This window comes from Heterodontus francisci, chromosome 48, assembly GCF_036365525.1.
Source record: "Heterodontus francisci isolate sHetFra1 chromosome 48, sHetFra1.hap1, whole genome shotgun sequence".
In the NCBI taxonomy this organism is placed as follows: domain Eukaryota; kingdom Metazoa; phylum Chordata; class Chondrichthyes; order Heterodontiformes; family Heterodontidae; genus Heterodontus; species Heterodontus francisci.
Genome location: NC_090418.1, coordinates 6,352,965 through 6,371,028, shown reverse-complemented (window position 1 = coordinate 6,371,028; position 18,064 = coordinate 6,352,965). Strand labels below are relative to the sequence as shown.

General features: G+C 45.0%; 1 protein-coding gene across 1 annotated transcript in view; it reads right to left on the bottom strand.

Moving 5' to 3' along the window:
* Window positions 1-728: 728 nt before the first annotated feature.
* LOC137357412 (loricrin-like) overlaps window positions 729-18,064 on the bottom strand; it is a 132,720-nt gene continuing 115,384 nt past the window's right edge. Inside the window, exons 24-28 of the mRNA XM_068023759.1 lie at window positions 15,651-15,674; window positions 12,531-12,554; window positions 9,246-9,269; window positions 3,168-3,272; window positions 729-1,249 (exon numbers count right to left, since the gene is read on the bottom strand). Coding sequence (XP_067879860.1) covers window positions 3,178-3,272; window positions 9,246-9,269; window positions 12,531-12,554; window positions 15,651-15,674 — 167 coding nt within the window. The 3' untranslated portion in view covers window positions 729-1,249; window positions 3,168-3,177. The remainder of the gene's footprint in view (window positions 1,250-3,167; window positions 3,273-9,245; window positions 9,270-12,530; window positions 12,555-15,650; window positions 15,675-18,064) is intronic.

Here is an 18,064-nt window from a genome sequence, read left to right as displayed (position 1 = left end):
GTGTGTCCAGCGTGCAGGCTGTGTGTGTCCAGCGTGCGGGCTGTGTGTGTCCAGCGTGCGGGCTGTGTGTGTCCAGCGTGCAGGCTGTGTGTGTCCAGCGTGCGGGCTGGGTGAGTCCAGCGTGCGGGCTGGGTGTGTCCGGCGTGCAGGCTGTGTGTGTCCAGCGTGCGGGCTGTGTGTGTCCAGCGTGCGGGCTATGTATCCAGCGTGCAGGCTGTGTGTGTCCAGCGTGTGGGCTGGGTGAGTCCAGCGTGCGGGCTGTGTATGTTCAGCGTGCGGGCTGTGTGTGTCCAGCGTGCGGGCTGTGTGTGTCCAGCGTGCGGGCTGGGTGTGTCTGGCGTGCAGGCTGTGTGTGTCCAGCGTGCGGGCTGTGTGTGTCCAGCGTGCGGGCTGTGTGTGTCCAGCGTGCAGGCTGTGTGTGTCCAGTGTGCTGACTGTGTGAGTCCAGCATGCAGGCTGTGTGTGTCCAGTGTGTGTGAGGGAAGCATGGTTACCCCCAGACACACATATACAGTGCCCTGGGTTTGTGCTACATTTATTTTGTTGGAAGGCATGTGATTTTCCTGACCTGCACTTCTGTTGGGCAAGATGGCAACGTGAATTCAAAAACTGGTTTCTCTGGTTTAAACTCAGTATTCAAGAATGATGAGAGTAAAAGAGGAATATGGATGTGGTGCACACACAAAGGGATTCTAAAAATCATGGACAAGTCACTTGTGATGCAGGAATATTTTATTCAGCTAGCAAGGTGCAATTACAGGAATGATTCCAAAATGTTTCCCTTGAAGAGTCAGAGAATGTCACTCCAAGATTACTCCAAATTCTATAAGATGTGTTTGAATGAATGCAGCTCTGATGGTGTCTCAGCTAATTACAGTTGGAAGAGATCATCCCAATTTTTATCGATATATGTTTTTACTAATGCACTAATCATAAAGGACAAATCTCCATGTAAAGAATGTTACTTGACCGATAACAATCATACTCCAAGGATCTCCAGTCAGAGAACCAGGAAGAAGACCTTTCTCATGAGTGCTGACATCATTTGTGGTTGTTGTGACCTTCACCAACAAACAGGCTGGTCCACAGTGGTGAGTTGTGGTGTTCCTGGAGCATCTGTTGTCCTCGGTGCGACGGATCCAACAGTGAAGGAATGTCCCTTTTAAATCAGCTGCTGATTTCATGTGAAGCAAATTATGAGCAGAAGCAGAAATTTTGCCTGTAGGGAATCATTGGCAGGAAGAGTGGCCTGAAAACCAGGAAAGAAATATTAATGTATTTTCTTGTCAGACATCAACTTACCCAACTGAGAAACAAGGATGCAGGTGGATCTGAGACAAATGTAGTTCGTTGTAGAAAAATAACAAAACAGAATTATAATCTAAACTGAAAGTTCACAAAAGGGCGGAGGGACTAAGATCATAAGAACTAGGAGCAGGAGTAGGCCGTCCGGCCCCTCGAGCCTGCTCCGCCATTCAATAAGATCATGGCTGATCTTTTCGTGGACTCAGATCCACTTACCCGCGCTCTCACCGTATCCCTTAATTCCTTTTTTGTTCAAAAAGTTATCTCCCTTAGCTTTAAAAACGTTTACTGAAGAAGCGTCAACTACTTCACTGGGCAAGGAATTCCATAGATTAACAACCCTCTGGGTGTAGAAGTTCCTTCTTAATTCAGTCCTAAATCTGCTCCCTCTAATCTTGAGGCTATGCCCTCTTGTCCTAGCTTCACCTGCCAGTGGAAACATCCTCTCTACTTGTATCTTATCTATTCCCTTCATAATTTTATATGTTCCTATAAGGTCCCCCCTCATTCTTCTGAATTCCAATGAATATAATCCCAATCTACTCAGTCTCTCCTCATAAACTAACCCCCTCAACTCCGGAATCAACCTAGTGAACCTCCTCTGCACCCTCTCCAGTGCCAGTATTTCCTTTCTCAAGTAAGGAGACCAAAACTGCACACAGTACTCCAGGTGCGGCCTCACCAGTACCTTAGACAGTTGCAACATAACCTCTCTGCTTTTAAACTCAATCCCTTTAGCAATGAAGGACAAAATTCCATTTGCCTTCCTTGAGATCTTGGGATGGAGATATATCAGCCCAGCAATGGATAGAGATCAAAGGACAGATCCAGAGATCTGAGGGTACAGATACACAGGTCCAGTATTCTTCTGTGTCGCAAATCCTGCCATGATTCTTAAAGGGACGCAGGCAAAGTCCTTCCACATCTCAGAACAGCCAGTGATGCTCCTTTTCTGAGTGATAATCAAAGCATTTGACAGGGTGCATAGAGAGAAACTATTTCCTCTGGCTGGGGAGAAGTTCAAAAAACAAGGAGGAATAACCTTTAAAATTAGAGCCAGGCTGTTCATGGGTGATGTCAGGAAGCATTTCTTCACACTAAGGGGAGTGGAAATCTGGAACGCTCTTCCCCCAAAAATATGTTGAGGCTTGGGGGTTAATTGGAAATTACAAAACTGAGATTAATAGAGTTTTGCTACGCAGGGATATTAAGAGATAGGGGACTAAGGTGGGTAGATGCAGTTAAGATACAGATTGAGCACTTGTCTCTGTAAACTTGTGCTCAGCCAAACTTCACCTGCCTGGGTCCTGCCTTGTACCAAGTCCTGTTCATCCATCACTCCCCTGTGCTCGCTGACCAACGTTAGCTGCTGGTCCAGCAATGCCTCAATTTTAAAATTCCCATCATTGTTTTCAAATCCCTGCATGGTCTCACCCCTCCCCATCTCTGGAACCTCCGACAACCCTCCGAGATCTCTGAGCTCCTCCATTTCTGCCCTCTTGAGCATCCCCCACTTTTAATGGCTCCACTATTGGTGGCCATGCCTTCAGCTGCCTGGGCCCCAAGATCTGGAATTCCCTACCTCAATCTCTCCGCCTCGCTCTAATCCTCCTTTAAGATGCTCCTACCGAGCTTCTGGTTACCTGTACCAATATTTTCTCATGAGGCTTGGTGTTAAATTTTGCTTGATAACGCTCCTGTGAAGCGCCTTGGAACGTTTTACAACTTTAAAGGCGCTATATAAATTCAAGTTGTTGTTGGTTTATAAGCAACCACTGACCTGGCTTACTAATGAAATAAAGTTATCTTACAACGCAAACTGTTGAAGCATCCACTTAATGGAAGGACGACCATTCACTCACCAACCAGCAATCATTTAGAGTTTTTCTTGCATTTGTTTGGGACACATTTTCCTTTGGTGCATTTTTTATTGCCTTTACAGTCAGAGTTCGTCTTGCAGCAGCTGCCTGTGGAGACAGAGCATGCAGAGATCGGTTATACAGTCATAGAGTCATAGAATCGTACAGCATAGAAACAGGCCCTTCAGCCCACTACGTCCACACCTACCATCATGCCTATCTATACTAATTCTACTTGCCTGCATTAATTCCATATCCCTCTATGCCTTGCTCATTCAAGTACCTGTCCAGATGCCTCTTCAATATTGCTACTGTTCCTGCCTCCACCACCTCCTCTGGCAGCTCATTCCAGATACCCACTATTCTTTGTGTGAAAGATTTACCCCTTTGATCCCCTTTAAACCTCCTCCCTCTCACCTTAAATCTATGCCCTCTAGTTTTAGTCACCCCTGTCATGGGAAACAGACCTATCTACCCTATCGATGCCTCTCATAATTTTATATACCTCTATCATGTCCCCTCTCAGCCTTTTTCGCTCCAGGGAAAACAGACCCAGCCTATCCAATCTCTCTTTATAACTCAAGCCCTCCAAACCAGGCAACATCCTTGTGAATCTTTTCTGCACCCTCTCTAGCTTAATCACATCTTTCCTGTAGTGCGGGCGACCAGAACTGCACACAGTAATCCAAATGCGGCCTAACCAATGTTATGTACAACTGTAACATGACGTCCCAACTCTTGTACTCAATGCCTCGGTCGATGAAGGCAAGCATGCCATACGCCTTCTTCACCACCCTGTCTACCTGTGTTGCCACTTTCAGGGAACTATGTACTTGCACCCCAAGGACTCTTTGCTCAACAACACTCCCCAGTGAAATGTTTGTGCGCAAAGACCTGAATGTAAATAGCATCTCTTGCATCGAAGCTTTTCAAGTTCCACCTAACCACACTGTGAGAGAACCTTCACGACACAGAGTGCAGCAGCTCGGGAAGGTCGCACACCACCAACTCCACAAAGACAGCTAGGAATGCTGATGCACATATCATGAGAGCTCATGGCTGGGAGAAAACAGTAGCTGGATGCACAACTGGGATCTGCTGTGCGTGGGTCCATTCGCCACTTTCTAGGGCATCTTAACACAGAGGGTATATGATGGACAAAACCCTCACACATGTCACATGTCCAGCATTTTCCCAATGGGCACATGTGCGGCCCAGAAACGCTGCAAATGTAATGATGGACAGTTCTTGGCTTAGTCAAGGGCACTGTTCCCTAGGGGGCACATCATTCTCTTGAGGCTTCACAGATTGGCACAAAAGGGGTGACTTTTCACTGCTTCACTCCTGGGCACCAACCAGTAATTCTAGCCCCAAGCACCTGCATTCATGCTTTCTTTGAACTGGAATACAAGATCTTAAGAAATGGGAGTTGGCCATTCAGCCCTTCGAGCCTACTCCACCATTCAATATGATCATGGTTGATCTTCTGCCTCAACTCCACCTTCCTGCCTGATCTCCACATCTCTTAATTCACTTAGAGTACAAAACTCTATCGATCTCAGCCTTAAATATACTCATCGACTGAGCAACCACAGCTCTCAGGCGTAGAGAATTTTAAAGTTTCACAGCTCTCTGAGTGATGAAATTTCTCCTCATCTCAGTCCTAAATGGCCAAACCCTTATTCTGAGAGTGTGACCCCACGTTCTAGATTCCCCAGGCAGGAGAAACAACCTCCCAGCATGTACCCTGTCAAGAAATTATATATGTTTCAATGAGATCCCTCTAATTCTTCTAAACTCCAGACATAATCTAGTCTACTCAATCATTCCTCATAGGACAATCTAGTGAATCTTCATTGCACTCTAATTAAAGCAAGTATATCCTTCCTTAGGCGAGGAGAGTAAAACTGCACGCAGTCATAGACCTGAAACGTCAACTCTGTTTCCCTCTCCACAGGCTGCCTTTCCCTCCCGCGACCCCTTCGCTGAGCCATGGAGCCTCCGACCTGCTGCAGGGAGACCGCCTCCATCAAGCCAAATGCCCAGGGCCCTGCTTAATTTCCCCTATTTCAGCCCTCAACTATGCCAAAGCGCTGCCCGCCTCCTGCCTGCCACTGGGAAATCACCTCGGATGCCAATTTTCTTTCACACCCTGCAGGATTTGATCCTTTAGACGGCAATACTGGGTGGTTTATAAAACCAGCATTCCACACAAGTTTGAGTTAAAAATCCCCCGACAACTCCAGGCTCAGTCTCCAATTTCAAAATTTTCCCCAAATTCACTGAAGGGAAATGAGCCTTGCCAAAAGAAAGCACAAATTTATCGTCCAGTTCTTCAAGGTAGCAACAGAAATGCAACAACACTCAAGGGAATAAATTTTCTGAAATAAAATCCTTTTATAACCTTTCTGGTGCGTCGGATAATAGTCTTTGAAGTATACAAAATTGGGTCAACATTGCAGTAAATCAAGTAGGTCAAAAACATTCACCTTTTCTGACACAGTTGCTTCCGTTTGTCATTTCTGTAACTCCTCAGTCCATCAGTTAAAGTAACTGTGCAGAAATTCTCAGCTTTCTGGCAGTGAATGTGATTGGGGGTTTGGGTGGAATCCTCAGCCACTGTGTAGCAAACAGCACTCACAAGGCCCGATACTACAACTCGCTGCGTAAAAAAAATTCCCCTTATCTCCCATCACTGCTTCTTTTGCCAAATACTTTAAAACTGTGCACTCTGGTGACAGACCCTCCTGCCAGTGGAAACATTTTCTCCTTACACACCCCATCAAAAACTGTCTTAATTCTGAACATCACAATTAAATCTCTCCTTAACATTGTATCCTCGAAGGAGAACAATCCCAGCTTCTCCAGTCTCTCTCCATCACTGAAGTCCTTGTGCTGAGGACTGTTGCTGTCGAAGGATGTTTGGGCAGAAATCTGCCTCTGCTGCAGTAGTGACCCTGCTCCGTGTTCCCTGGAACATTTGTCCCTCCAACACATGGCCGAGAATTCCAGGGATTTTTCACTCTCCCACAATGTAAGTGCAGCTGAAACACTCCCAGTGTAATCACTATCTCACAGTGAGATTGGGGAAATTCAGATTTCCTGGGCAGGAGCTGAAATTCGCCACTGCAGCTTTTCAAAGAGGACGCTAAATTTCTCGTTGGTGACAAGGTTTGAGGTTGGGAATTTCATGCTGTGAAATGGTGGGAGACGGTCAGATGAATGCATTCTGTCACAAATATCAATCAGAGCAAACTTACACCTCTAACAGTTTTGGAACACATGAGAAGCAGCCAATGAGCAGTGGGATGGTGCAGTGAAGGGATTTGGGTTTGGGTACATCGGAACTAGGAAGATAGGAACAGGGGTAGGCCATTCAGCCCCTCAAGCCTGTCCCGCCATTCAATGAGATCATGGCTAATCTGCTGCCTAACTCCATATATCTGCCTTTGGCCCATATCCCTTAATATCTTTGCTTAACAAAAATCTATCTATCTCAGATTTAAAATTAACAACTGTTCTAGCTTCAACTGCTGTTTGTGGGAACGAGTTCCAAACCTCTACCACCCTTTGTGTGAAGAAGTGCTTCCGAACATCTTTCCTGAAAGGTCTGGTCCTAATTTTTAGACTATGCCCCCTAGTTTTAGAATCTCCAACCAGTGGAAATAGTTTATCTTTATCTAGCCTGTCTTTTCCTGTTAATATCTTGAAGACTTCAATCAGATCACCCCTTAACCTTCTAAATTCTGGAGAAAACAGGCCTAATTTGTGTAATCTCTCCTCGTAACTTAACCCCTGTAGTACAGGTATCATTCTTGTAAACCTACGTTGCACTCCCTCCAAGGCCAATATATCCTTCCTAAGGTGTGGTGCCAGAACTGCTCACAGTACTCCAAGTGGGGTCTAACCAGGGTTTTGCACAGCTGCAGCATAACCTCTGTGTCTTTATACTCCAATCCTCTAGATACAAAGGCTAAATGCCTTCTGGAAGTCCATATAAATAACATCCATAGACACTCCCCTGTCCACTACCTAGTCACCTCTTCAAAAAATCAATGAGATTTGTCAAGCATGACCTTCCCATCATGAATCCATGCTGGCTGTCCCTGATTAACTGAAATTTTTCTAGGTGTTCAGTCACCCTATCCTTGATTATAGACTCCAGCAACTTGCCCACCACAGATGTCAGGCTAACTGGTCTGTAATTTCCTTGGTTTCCACTTTCACCCTTCTTAAAAAGTGGAGTGACACGTGCAACTTTCCAATCTAGAGGGCCCACTCCTGAATTTAGGGAACTCTGAAAGACTATAGTTAGGGCATCTACTATGTGCTCCTCTACTTCCTTTAACACCCTCGGATGGAAACCGTCAGGTCCTGGGGGTTTCTCACTCTTTAGTTCCATTAATTTCCTTGTTACTGATGATTTACTTATGTTAATTGTATTAAGTCCCTGTCCCCTATTGGCTATTAATTTTTTCGGGACTTCCAGCAAGTTATCCACCTTTTCAACTGTAAGTACTGAGGCAAAGTAATTGTTCAACATGTCTGCCATTTCCCCATTACCAATGACAATATCTCCATTTTCCGCTTTTAGTGGGCCGACATTGCGCTTGACCACCCGCTTTCCCTTGATGTAACTATCAAATTATTTCTTATTGATTTTGATGTCCCTTGCAAGTTTCCTTTCATAATCGCTTTTAGTAGCTCTCATAAGCTGCTTTGTGACCCTTTGCTGGTCTTTGTATCGATCCCATTTGACCGGCTGTGCTGCGTTTTGCATTTTTGTAAGCCATTTCTATTTGTTTTATGCTATCCCTAATCACTTCAGTTGGCCATGGCTGTTTTTTCTGTGAAGTGGAGCTTTTTCCTCTCAGGGGTATATATTCGCTCTGTATTTCGTTCAATGTTTTTTAAAATATTCTCCACTGTTCTTCAGTCGTTTGACCCATTAATAGATCTACCCAGTTTACCGAGGACAGTCTCTCTCACTGAGAACAGTTTCACTCAGAGTGTCTGCATTATTGTTTGTGGAGATTAAAACATTTAAAATAATGCTAATAAGCGCTCTGAATTTAAATATTTACAACGACTTTTATAACGTTCATATTCTACGCAGGAGAAGCAGATTTGTCTCAATATTGTCTGCAGAGAATCAAGATTAGATTCACATTTTCAACACGATCAGTTCAGGAACCGAAACATTCAGTGTTCCATGGATTAAGGATTGGTGTGGAGCTTTCAAACATTAAAAGGCCATTACCATTCACACACACTTCATTTAAGCTTATTCATCTCTGCACCCTTTCATATAAATATCTTGCACCAAAGCAGGGAGTGAAATAGTCATCCATCTCTGTTTACACAAAGTGTGCATTGGTTTAAATCCTTACAAACGAAATGAATATTATCATTTACACTCACTTCATTTAAATCTGTTATAGGTTTTTATCCGTTATAGGGTGGTTGAGGATGGACGGCCCTGCTTGGACGGCCCTGCTGATCGGGGTGGGAGGAAGCTCCTCCAGGGTGGGGGGCATCGTTGGGAAATTAGGAATTGTCATTCCCGCCCGCCGCCACCTCAGTGAGCCCCATTTTTGCAGTTCCCATGACCCATTTCATCCCCTTGACTGCAGCTGTTGTGAACATCAGCGCGAAAGGTAGGAATATTCCAACTTGCCACCCTGGACTCAGAATTTGCATTGGAGAAAGTGCCTACCTGAATTGAGTGGGTATAAAAATCGGGTGGTTTCTAACAGGCAGCTAAGCTGTAAAACCTAAATCCAATCTGTCCCTCAGGTATTAGATGCCATTTTTTTTTCAACAGTCTTCCTCATTTTACTCTCTCGGCAGCAATATCGGGTGGGTTATAAAATGGGCATTACACACAAGTTTTCAGTTAAAAATGCCCCACACCAGATCTAGGCTCAGACTCCGAGTTCAAAATTTGCCCCAACATGATGGAAGGGAAATGAGCCTTGGCCAAATAAAAGCAAAAATTCACCTTCCAGTTCTTAGAGTCAGAGAATGAAATACAACAATAGTCAACAGAATAAATTCTCTGAATTAAAATCATATTATTACCATTCCCGTTCTCGGAAGAACCTCCTGTGGAATAAACAGAATTGTGTCATCATTGTCTGCAATACATCAAGTAGGTAAAAGAAATTGACCTTTTTTGACACAGTTGCTTCCGTTTGTCATTTCTGTAACTCCTCAGTCCATCAGTTAAAGTAACTGCAGAAATTCTCAGCTTTCTGGCAGTGAAAGTGATTGGGGGGTTTGGGTGGAATCCTCAGCCACTGTGCAGCGAACAGCACTCACAAGGCCCGATTTTACCCTAACCCCAATCCGCCCTCCTCACACCAGCAGAAACGAGGCTGTATCGAGTGCCATGGCCGTTTTGTAAACCCAATTCTCACCTTCCTTGACGTCAGTGCAGCTTCCCCGCTGTGAAAAACAGGGTCCCACCAACAATGGACCTGAGCGGCGGCTGAGGTTAAAATCAGGCCAGTGACAGCACATTTCAGGAGTTTGCGCAGGACTTTCAAAGTGAACATCAACGCAAGCTCGAGGAACAGCATCTCATCTACCGATTAGGCACACTACAGCCTGCCGGACTGAACATTGAGTTCAATAATTTCAGAGCATGACAGCCCCCCACTTTACTTTCATTTTTAGTCATTTTTAGTTATTTTTTCTTCCTTTTTTTTTGCATTCCTTTTTACATTTTTTGCATTTATTTCATTTCATCTTAGTTTGTTCAGTTTGCTTACCCACTGTTTTTTTCAGGTTGTTTTTCTTCAGGTTTGCACTTGCTGATGTTCTATATTCAGTATATTCACACCTAATCTGTACTAATGCTTTGTCTTTCAAAACACCATTAACATATTGTTTGCCTTTGCTCCGTGACCTTTTGGTCAGCTATGTGGCCTGGTCCAATCTGCACCTTCTCCTTTGTTATCTCTTGCCCAACCCCCACCTCACTTGTTTATAATCTGTGACTTTTCTAATATTTGTCAGTTCTGAAGAAGGGTCACTGACCCGAAACGTTAACTCTGCTTCTCTTTCCACAGATGCTGCCAGACCTGCTGAGTGAATCCAGCATTTCTTGTTTTTCTTTCAAAGATTATGCTCTGTTCATTCTCAGGTGTCAGTGCACTCCATTGGTTTTCAGAATTTTGCCTGATCAATTCTGACAGGGTATCTTGAGTATAAAATCGGGAAGAGGGTAAGTCAGGCCCATGTACCTGTGCAGGCTCTGTGAAAGAGCTATCCAATTCATCCCACTCCCCTGCTCTTTCCCCATTGCCCTACAAATATCCTAGGTCCACTGGTTACTGATGCTGCTGCCACTGGAAATAATTTCTCCTTCTACACCCTGTCAAAAACCGTCTTAATTCCGAGCATCTCAACTAAATCTCCCCTTAACATTGTATCCTCAAAGGAGAACAATCCCAGCTTCTCTCGTCTCTCTCCATCACTGAAGTCCTTGTGCTGAGGTCTGTGGCTGTCGAAGGATGTTTGGGCAGAAATCTGCCTCTGCTGCAGTGCTGACCCTGCTCCGTGTTCCCTGGAATATTTGTCCCTCCAACACATGACAGGGAATTCCAGGGATTTTTCACTCACCCACAATGTAAGTGCAGCTGAAACTCTCCCAGTGTAATCACTATCTCACAGAGTTACTGGGGAGGGGCAGAAATTTGCCACTGCAGCTTTTCAAAGAGGACGCTGAACTTCTTGTCGGTGACAAGGTTTGAGGTTGGACATTTCGTGCTGTGAAATGGTGGGAGACGGTCAGATGAATACATTCTGTCACTAATATTAACCAGAGAAAACTTACACCTCTTACAGTTTTGGAACACGTGTGAAGCAGCCAATGAGCAGTGGGATGGTGCAGTGAAGGGATTTGGGTTGGGTTATTGAGAACAGTTTCACTCAGAGTGTCTGCATTATTGTTTGTGGAGATTAAAACATTCAAAATATTGCTAATAAACACTCTGAATTTAAATATTTACTAAGACTTCTATAACGTTCATATTCTGTGCGGGAGAAGCAGATTTGTTTTAATATTGTCTGCAGAGAATCAAGATTAGATTCACATTTTCAACACAATCAGTTCAGGAACCGAAACATTCAGTGTTGCATGGATTAAGGATTGGTGTGGAGCTTTCAAACATTAAAAGCCCATTACCATTCACACACACTTCATTGAAGCTTATTCATCTCTGCACCCTTTCATATAAATATCTATCGTCTTGGAGCAAAGCTGGGAGTGAAATAGTAATTAATCTCTTGTATACACAAAGTGTGCATTGGTTTAAATCTTTACAATCGCAATGATTACCATTTATACTCACTACATTTAAATCTATTATAAGTTGTCTGACTTAAAATTCAGGGTACTTGAGGATGGAAGACACTGCTGATCAGTGGCGGAAGCTCCTCCGGGGTGGGGGGATCGATGGGATAGTAGGAATTGTCATTCCTGCCTGCGGCCCCTTCCGTGAGCCATGGAGCCTCCGACCTGCAGCAGGGAGGCCGCCTCCATGGAGCAAAATGCCCGCCACCCCGCTTAATTCCTCCGAAATGTGGCCTCAATTATGCAAAGCAGCTGTGCACCACCATGGAGCGGGAATCCAATCCGCACTCCAGCCTGTCGCTGAAAATCTACTTCGAGATTCGATTGTGTCAGAAAGACGTCCCGACGAGGCGTCCAGCTATTTTCCCAGTCCAGCACCCCCACAGCGCCTCCGTTCCTGCCACCCAGGGGCTCGTAAAATTCTGCCCACTGACTCAGAGGCCAGAGTGCTGCCCGCTGAGCCACAGCCTGGCACCAAATGCTAGTTGATAATTGGGCACTGTTCGAAAACGTGTAGCCCCAGTTTTGCCCTTTGCATGACCCATTTCCTTCACCTGTTGTGGACATCAGTGCTAAATGTGGGAATATTTCCATTGCCACCCTGGACTCAGAACTGGCATCGGAGAAATTGCCTGTCTGAATTAAGCAGGTACAAGATTGGGCGGTTTCTAGCAGGCAGCTGAGCTGTAAAACCTGAATCCAATCTGTCCCTCGGGCATCAGACGGCATCAGGGGTGCCGTTTTTCTTTTATAGTCTTCCCCATTTTACTCTCTCGGCAGCAATATCGGGTGGTTTATAAAATGGGCATTCCACACAAGTTTGAGTTAAAAATCCCCCACCAGCTCCAGGCTCAGACTCTGAGATCAAAATTTGCCCCACCTTGACTGAAGGGAAACAAACCTGGACAAAAGAAAGTACAAATTCATCTTCCAGTACTTCGAGTCAATGAATGAAATGCAACAATACTCAAGAAAATTAATTCTCTGAATTAAAAATCTTTTGTTACCTTCGGCTGGAGTGGTAGAACCACCTGTGAAAGAAACAGTATCGGGTCAACATTGTCTGCAGTACAACAAGCATTTTTTTTATGTAGAGGTACAGCAATGAAACAGGCCCTTTGGCCCACTGACCAACAACCACCCATTTTATACTAATCCTACATTAATCCCATATTCCTACCACATCCCCTCAATTCCCCTACCTACCCGAGGGGCAATTTACAATGCCCAATTTACCTATCAACCTGCAAGTCTTTGGCTGTGGGAGGAAACCGGAGCACCCGGCAGAAACCCACACTGTCACAGGGAGAACCTGCAAACTCTGCAAAGGCACTACCCAGAATCAAACCCGGGTCACTGGAGCTGTGAGGCTGCGGTGCTAACCACTGTGCCACTGTGCTGCCCCACTGTGCCAAGTAGGGGAAAAAAAACTCACTTTTTTTGACACAGTGACTTCCATTTGTCATTTCTGTAACTCCGCAGTCCATCAGTTAAAGCTTTACCCTAACCCCAATCCGCCCTCCTCATACCAGCAGAAACGAGGCTGTTTCGAGTGCAATGGCCGTTTTGCAGCTTCCTTTATGTCAGTGGAGCTTCCAAGTTGCGAAAAACAGGGGCCCACCCGGAATGGACCTGAACAGCGACTGAGGTTAAAATCAGGCCTGTGTCAGCACATTTCAGCAGTTTGCACAGGACTTTCAAAGATTATGCTCTGTTCATTCTCAGGTGTCCGCGCACTCCATTGGTTTTCAGAATTTTGCTTGACCAATTCGAAGGATATCTAGAGCATAAAATCGGGAAGAGGGTAAAACAGGCCATGCTACTTTTGCAAGCTCTGTGCAAGAGCAATCCAATTCATCCCACTCCCCTGCTCTTTCCCCATAGCCGACAAATATTCCACTTCAAGTAATTATACAGTTCCGGTTTGAAAGATCCCATTGAATATGCTTCCACCGCCCTTTCAGGCAGTGAATTCCAGATCACAACAACTCACTATGTAATAAAGAATTCTCCTCATCTCCCATCACTGCTTCTTTTACCGATTATCTTAAATCTGTGTCCGCCGGTTACTTTTTCTCCTGCCACCGGAAATAATTTCTCCTTCTACACCCTGTCAAAAACCGTCTTAATTCCGAACATCTCAATTAAATCTCTCCTTAATATTCTTTCCTCTAAGGAGAACAATCCCAGCTTCTCTAGTTTATCTCCATCACTGAAGTCCTTGTGCTGAGGACTGTTGCTGTCGAAGGAAGTTTGGGCAGAAATCTGCCTCTGCTGCAGTGGTGACCCTGCTCCGTGCTACCTGGAACACTTTGTCCCTCCAACACATGGCAGGGAATTCCAGGGATTTTTCACTCTCCCACAATGTAAGTGCAGCTGAAAAACTCCCAGTGTAATCACTATCTCACAGTGAGAGAGGGGAAATTCAGATTTCCTGGGCAGGGGCTGAAATTCGCCACTGCAGCTTTTCAAAGTTGACGCTAAACTTCTTGTCGGTGACAAGGTTTGAGGTTGGACATTTCGTGCTGTGAAATGGTGGGAGACGGTCAGATGAATACATTCTGTCACTAATATTAACCAGAGAAAACTTACACCTCTTACAGTTTTGGAACACGTGTGAAGCAGCCAATGAGCAGTGGGATGGTGCAGTGAAGGGATTTGGGTTGGGGTATTGAGAACAGTTTCACTCAGAGTGTCTGCATTATTGTTTGTGGAGATTAAAACATTCAAAATATTGCTAATAAACACTCTGAATTTAAATATTTACTAAGACTTCTATAACGTTCATATTCTGTGCGGGAGAAGCAGATTTGTTTTAATATTGTCTGCAGAGAATCAAGATTAGATTCACATTTTCAACACAATCAGTTCAGGAACCGAAACATTCAGTGTTGCATGGATTAAGGATTGGTGTGGAGCTTTCAAACATTAAAAGGCCATTACCATTCACACACACTTCATTTAAGCTTATTCATCTCTGCACCCTTTCATATAAATATCTAACGTCTTGGAGCAAAGCTGGGAGTGAAATAGTAATTAATCTCTTGTATACACAAAGTGTGCATTGGTTTAAATCTTTACAATCGCAATGATTACCATTTACACTCACTGCATTTAAATCTATTATAAATTGTCTGACTGAAAATTCAGGGTGGTCGAGGATGGAAGACACTGCTGATCAGTGAAGGAAACTTCTCCGGGGTGGGGGTCGATGGGATAGTAGGAATTGTCATTCCTGCCTGCGGCCCCTTCCGTGAGCCATGGAGCCTCCGACCTGCAGCAGGGAGGCCGCCTCCATGGAGCAAAATGCCCGCCACCCGGCTTAATTCCTCCTAAATGGGCCCTCAATTATGCAAAGCAGCTGCGCACCACCATGGAGCGGGAATCCAATCCGCACTCCAGCCTGTCGCTGAGAATCTACATCGAGGTCCGATTATATCAGAAAGACGTCCCGACGAGGCGCCCAGCTATTTTCCCAGTCCAGCACCCCCACAGCGCCTCCGTTCCTGCCAACCAGGGGCTGGTAAAATTCAGCCCACTGACTCAGAGGCCAGAGTGCTGCCCGCTGAGCCACAGCCTGGCACCAAATGCAAGATTGATAATTGGGCACTGTTCGAAAACGTGTAGCCCCAGTTTTGCCCTTCGCATGACCCGTTTCCTGACCTTAGCTTCATCTGTTGTGGACATCAGTGCTAAATGTGGGAATATTTCCATTGCCACCCTGGACTCAGAACTGGCATTGGAGAAATTGCCTGTCTGAATTAAGCAGGTACAAGATTGGGCGGTTTTTGGCAGGCAGCTGAGCTGCAAAACCTGAATCCAATCTGTCCCTCGGGCATCAGACGGCATCAGGGGTGCCGTTTTTCTTTTATAGTCTTTCCCATTTTACTCTCTCGGCAGCAACATCGGGTGGTTTATAAAATGGGCTTTCCACACAAGTTTGAGTTAAAAATCCCCCACCAGCTCCAGGCTCAGACTCTGAGATCAAAATTTGCCCCACCTTGACTGAAGGGAAACAAACCTGGACAAAAGAAAGTACAAATTCATCTTCCAGTACTTCGAGTCAATGAATGAAATGCAACAATACTCAAGAAAATTAATTCTCTGAATTAAAAATCTTTTGTTACCTTTGGCTGGAGTGGTAGAACCACCTGTGAAAGAAACAGTATCGGGTCAACATTGTCTGCAGTACAACAAGCATTTTTTTTATGTAGAGGTACAGCAATGAAACAGGCCCTTTGGTCCACTGACCAACAACCACCCATTTTATACTAATCCTACATTAATCCCATATTCCTACCACATCCCCTCAATTCCCCTACCTACCCGAGGGGCAATTTACATTGCCCAATTTACCTATCAACCTGCAAGTCTTTGGCTGTGGGAGGAAACCGGAGCACCCGGCAGAAACCCACACTGTCACAGGGAGAACCTGCAAACTCTGCAAAGGCACTACCCAGAATCAAACCCGGGTCACTGGAGCTGTGAGGCTGCGGTGCTAACCACTGTGCCACTGTGCTGCCCCACTGTGCCAAGTAGGTCCAAAAAACTCACTTTTTTTGACACAGTGACTTCCATTTGTCATTTCTGTAACTCCGCAGTCCATCAGTTAAAGCTTTACCCTAACCCCAATCCGCCCTCCTCATACCAGCAGAAACGAGGCTGTTTCGAGTGCAATGGCCGTTTTGCAAATCCGATTCTCAGCTTCCTTTATGTCAGTGGAGCTTCCAAGTTGCGAAAAACAGGGGCCCACCCGGAATGGACCTGAACAGCGACTGAGGTTAAAATCAGGCCTGTGTCAGCACATTTCAGCAGTTTGCACAGGACTTTCAAAGATTATGCTCTGTTCATTCTCAGGTGTCCGCGCACTCCATTGGTTTTCAGAATTTTGCTTGACCAATTCTAAGGATATCTAGAGCATAAAATCGGGAAGAGGGTAAAACAGGCCATGCTACTTTTGCAAGCTCTGTGCAAGAGCAATCCAATTCATCCCACTCCCCTGCTCTTTCCCCATAGCCGACAAATATTCCACTTCAAGTAATTATACAGTTCCGGTTTGAAAGATCCCATTGAATCTGCTTCCACCGCCCTTTCAGGCAGTGAATTCCAGATCACAACAACTCACTATGTCATAAAGAATTCTCCTCATCTCCCATCACTGCTTCTTTTACCGATTATCTTAAATCTGTGTCCGCCGGTTACTTTTTCTCCTGCCACCGGAAATAATTTCTCCTTCTACACCCTGTCAAAAACCGTCTTAATTCCGAACATCTCAATTAAATCTCTCCTTAATATTCTTTCCTCGAAGGAGAACAATCCCAGCTTCTCTAGTTTATCTCCATCACTGAAGTCCTTGTGCTGAGGACTGTTGCTGTCGAAGGAAGTTTGGGCAGAAATCTGCCTCTGCTGCAGTGGTGACCCTGCTCCGTGCTACCTGGAACACTTTGTCCCTCCAACACATGGCAGGGAATTCCAGGGATTTTTCACTCTCCCACAATGTAAGTGCAGCTGAAAAACTCCCAGTGTAATCACTATCTCACAGTGAGAGAGGGGAAATTCAGATTTCCTGGGCAGGGGCTGAAATTCGCCACTGCAGCTTTTCAAAGTTGACGCTGAACTTCTTGTCGGTGACAAGGTTTGAGGTTGGACATTTCGTGCTGTGAAATGGTGGGAGACGGTCAGATGAATACATTCTGTCACTAATATTAACCAGAGAAAACTTACACCTCTTACAGTTTTGGAACACGTGTGAAGCAGCCAATGAGCAGTGGGATGGTGCAGTGAAGGGATTTGGGTAGGGTTATTGAGAACAGTTTCACTCAGAGTGTCTGCATTATTGTTTGTGGAGATTAAAACATTCAAAATATTGCTAATAAACACTCTGAATTTAAATATTTACTAAGACTTCTATAACGTTCATATTCTGTGCGGGAGAAGCAGATTTGTTTTAATATTGTCTGCAGAGAATCAAGATTAGATTCACATTTTCAACACAATCAGTTCAGGAACCGAAACATTCAGTGTTCCATGGATTAAGGATTGGTGTGGAGCTTTCAAACATTAAAAGGCCATTACCATTCACACACACTTCATTTAAGCTTATTCATCTCTGCACCCTTTCATATAAATATCTAACGTCTTGCACCAAAGCTGGGAGTGAAATAGTCATTAATCTCTTGTATACACAAAGTGTGCATTGGTTTAAATCTTTACAATCGCAATGATTACCATTTATACTCACTGCATTTAAATCTATTATAAGTTGTCTGACTTAAAATTCAGGGTGGTCGAGGATGGAAGGCCCTGCTGATCAGTGAAGGAAGCTTCTCCGGGGTTGGGGGGGGGGGGGGCCTCGATGGGATAGTAGGAATTGTCATTCCCGCCTGCCCCACTTCCGTGAGCCATGGAGCCTCCGACCTGCAGCAGGGAGGCCGCCTCCATGGAGCAAAATGCCCGCCACCCCGCTTAATTCCTCCTAAATGTGGCCTCAATTATGCAAAGCAGCTGCGCACCACCATGGAATGGGAATCCAATCCGCACT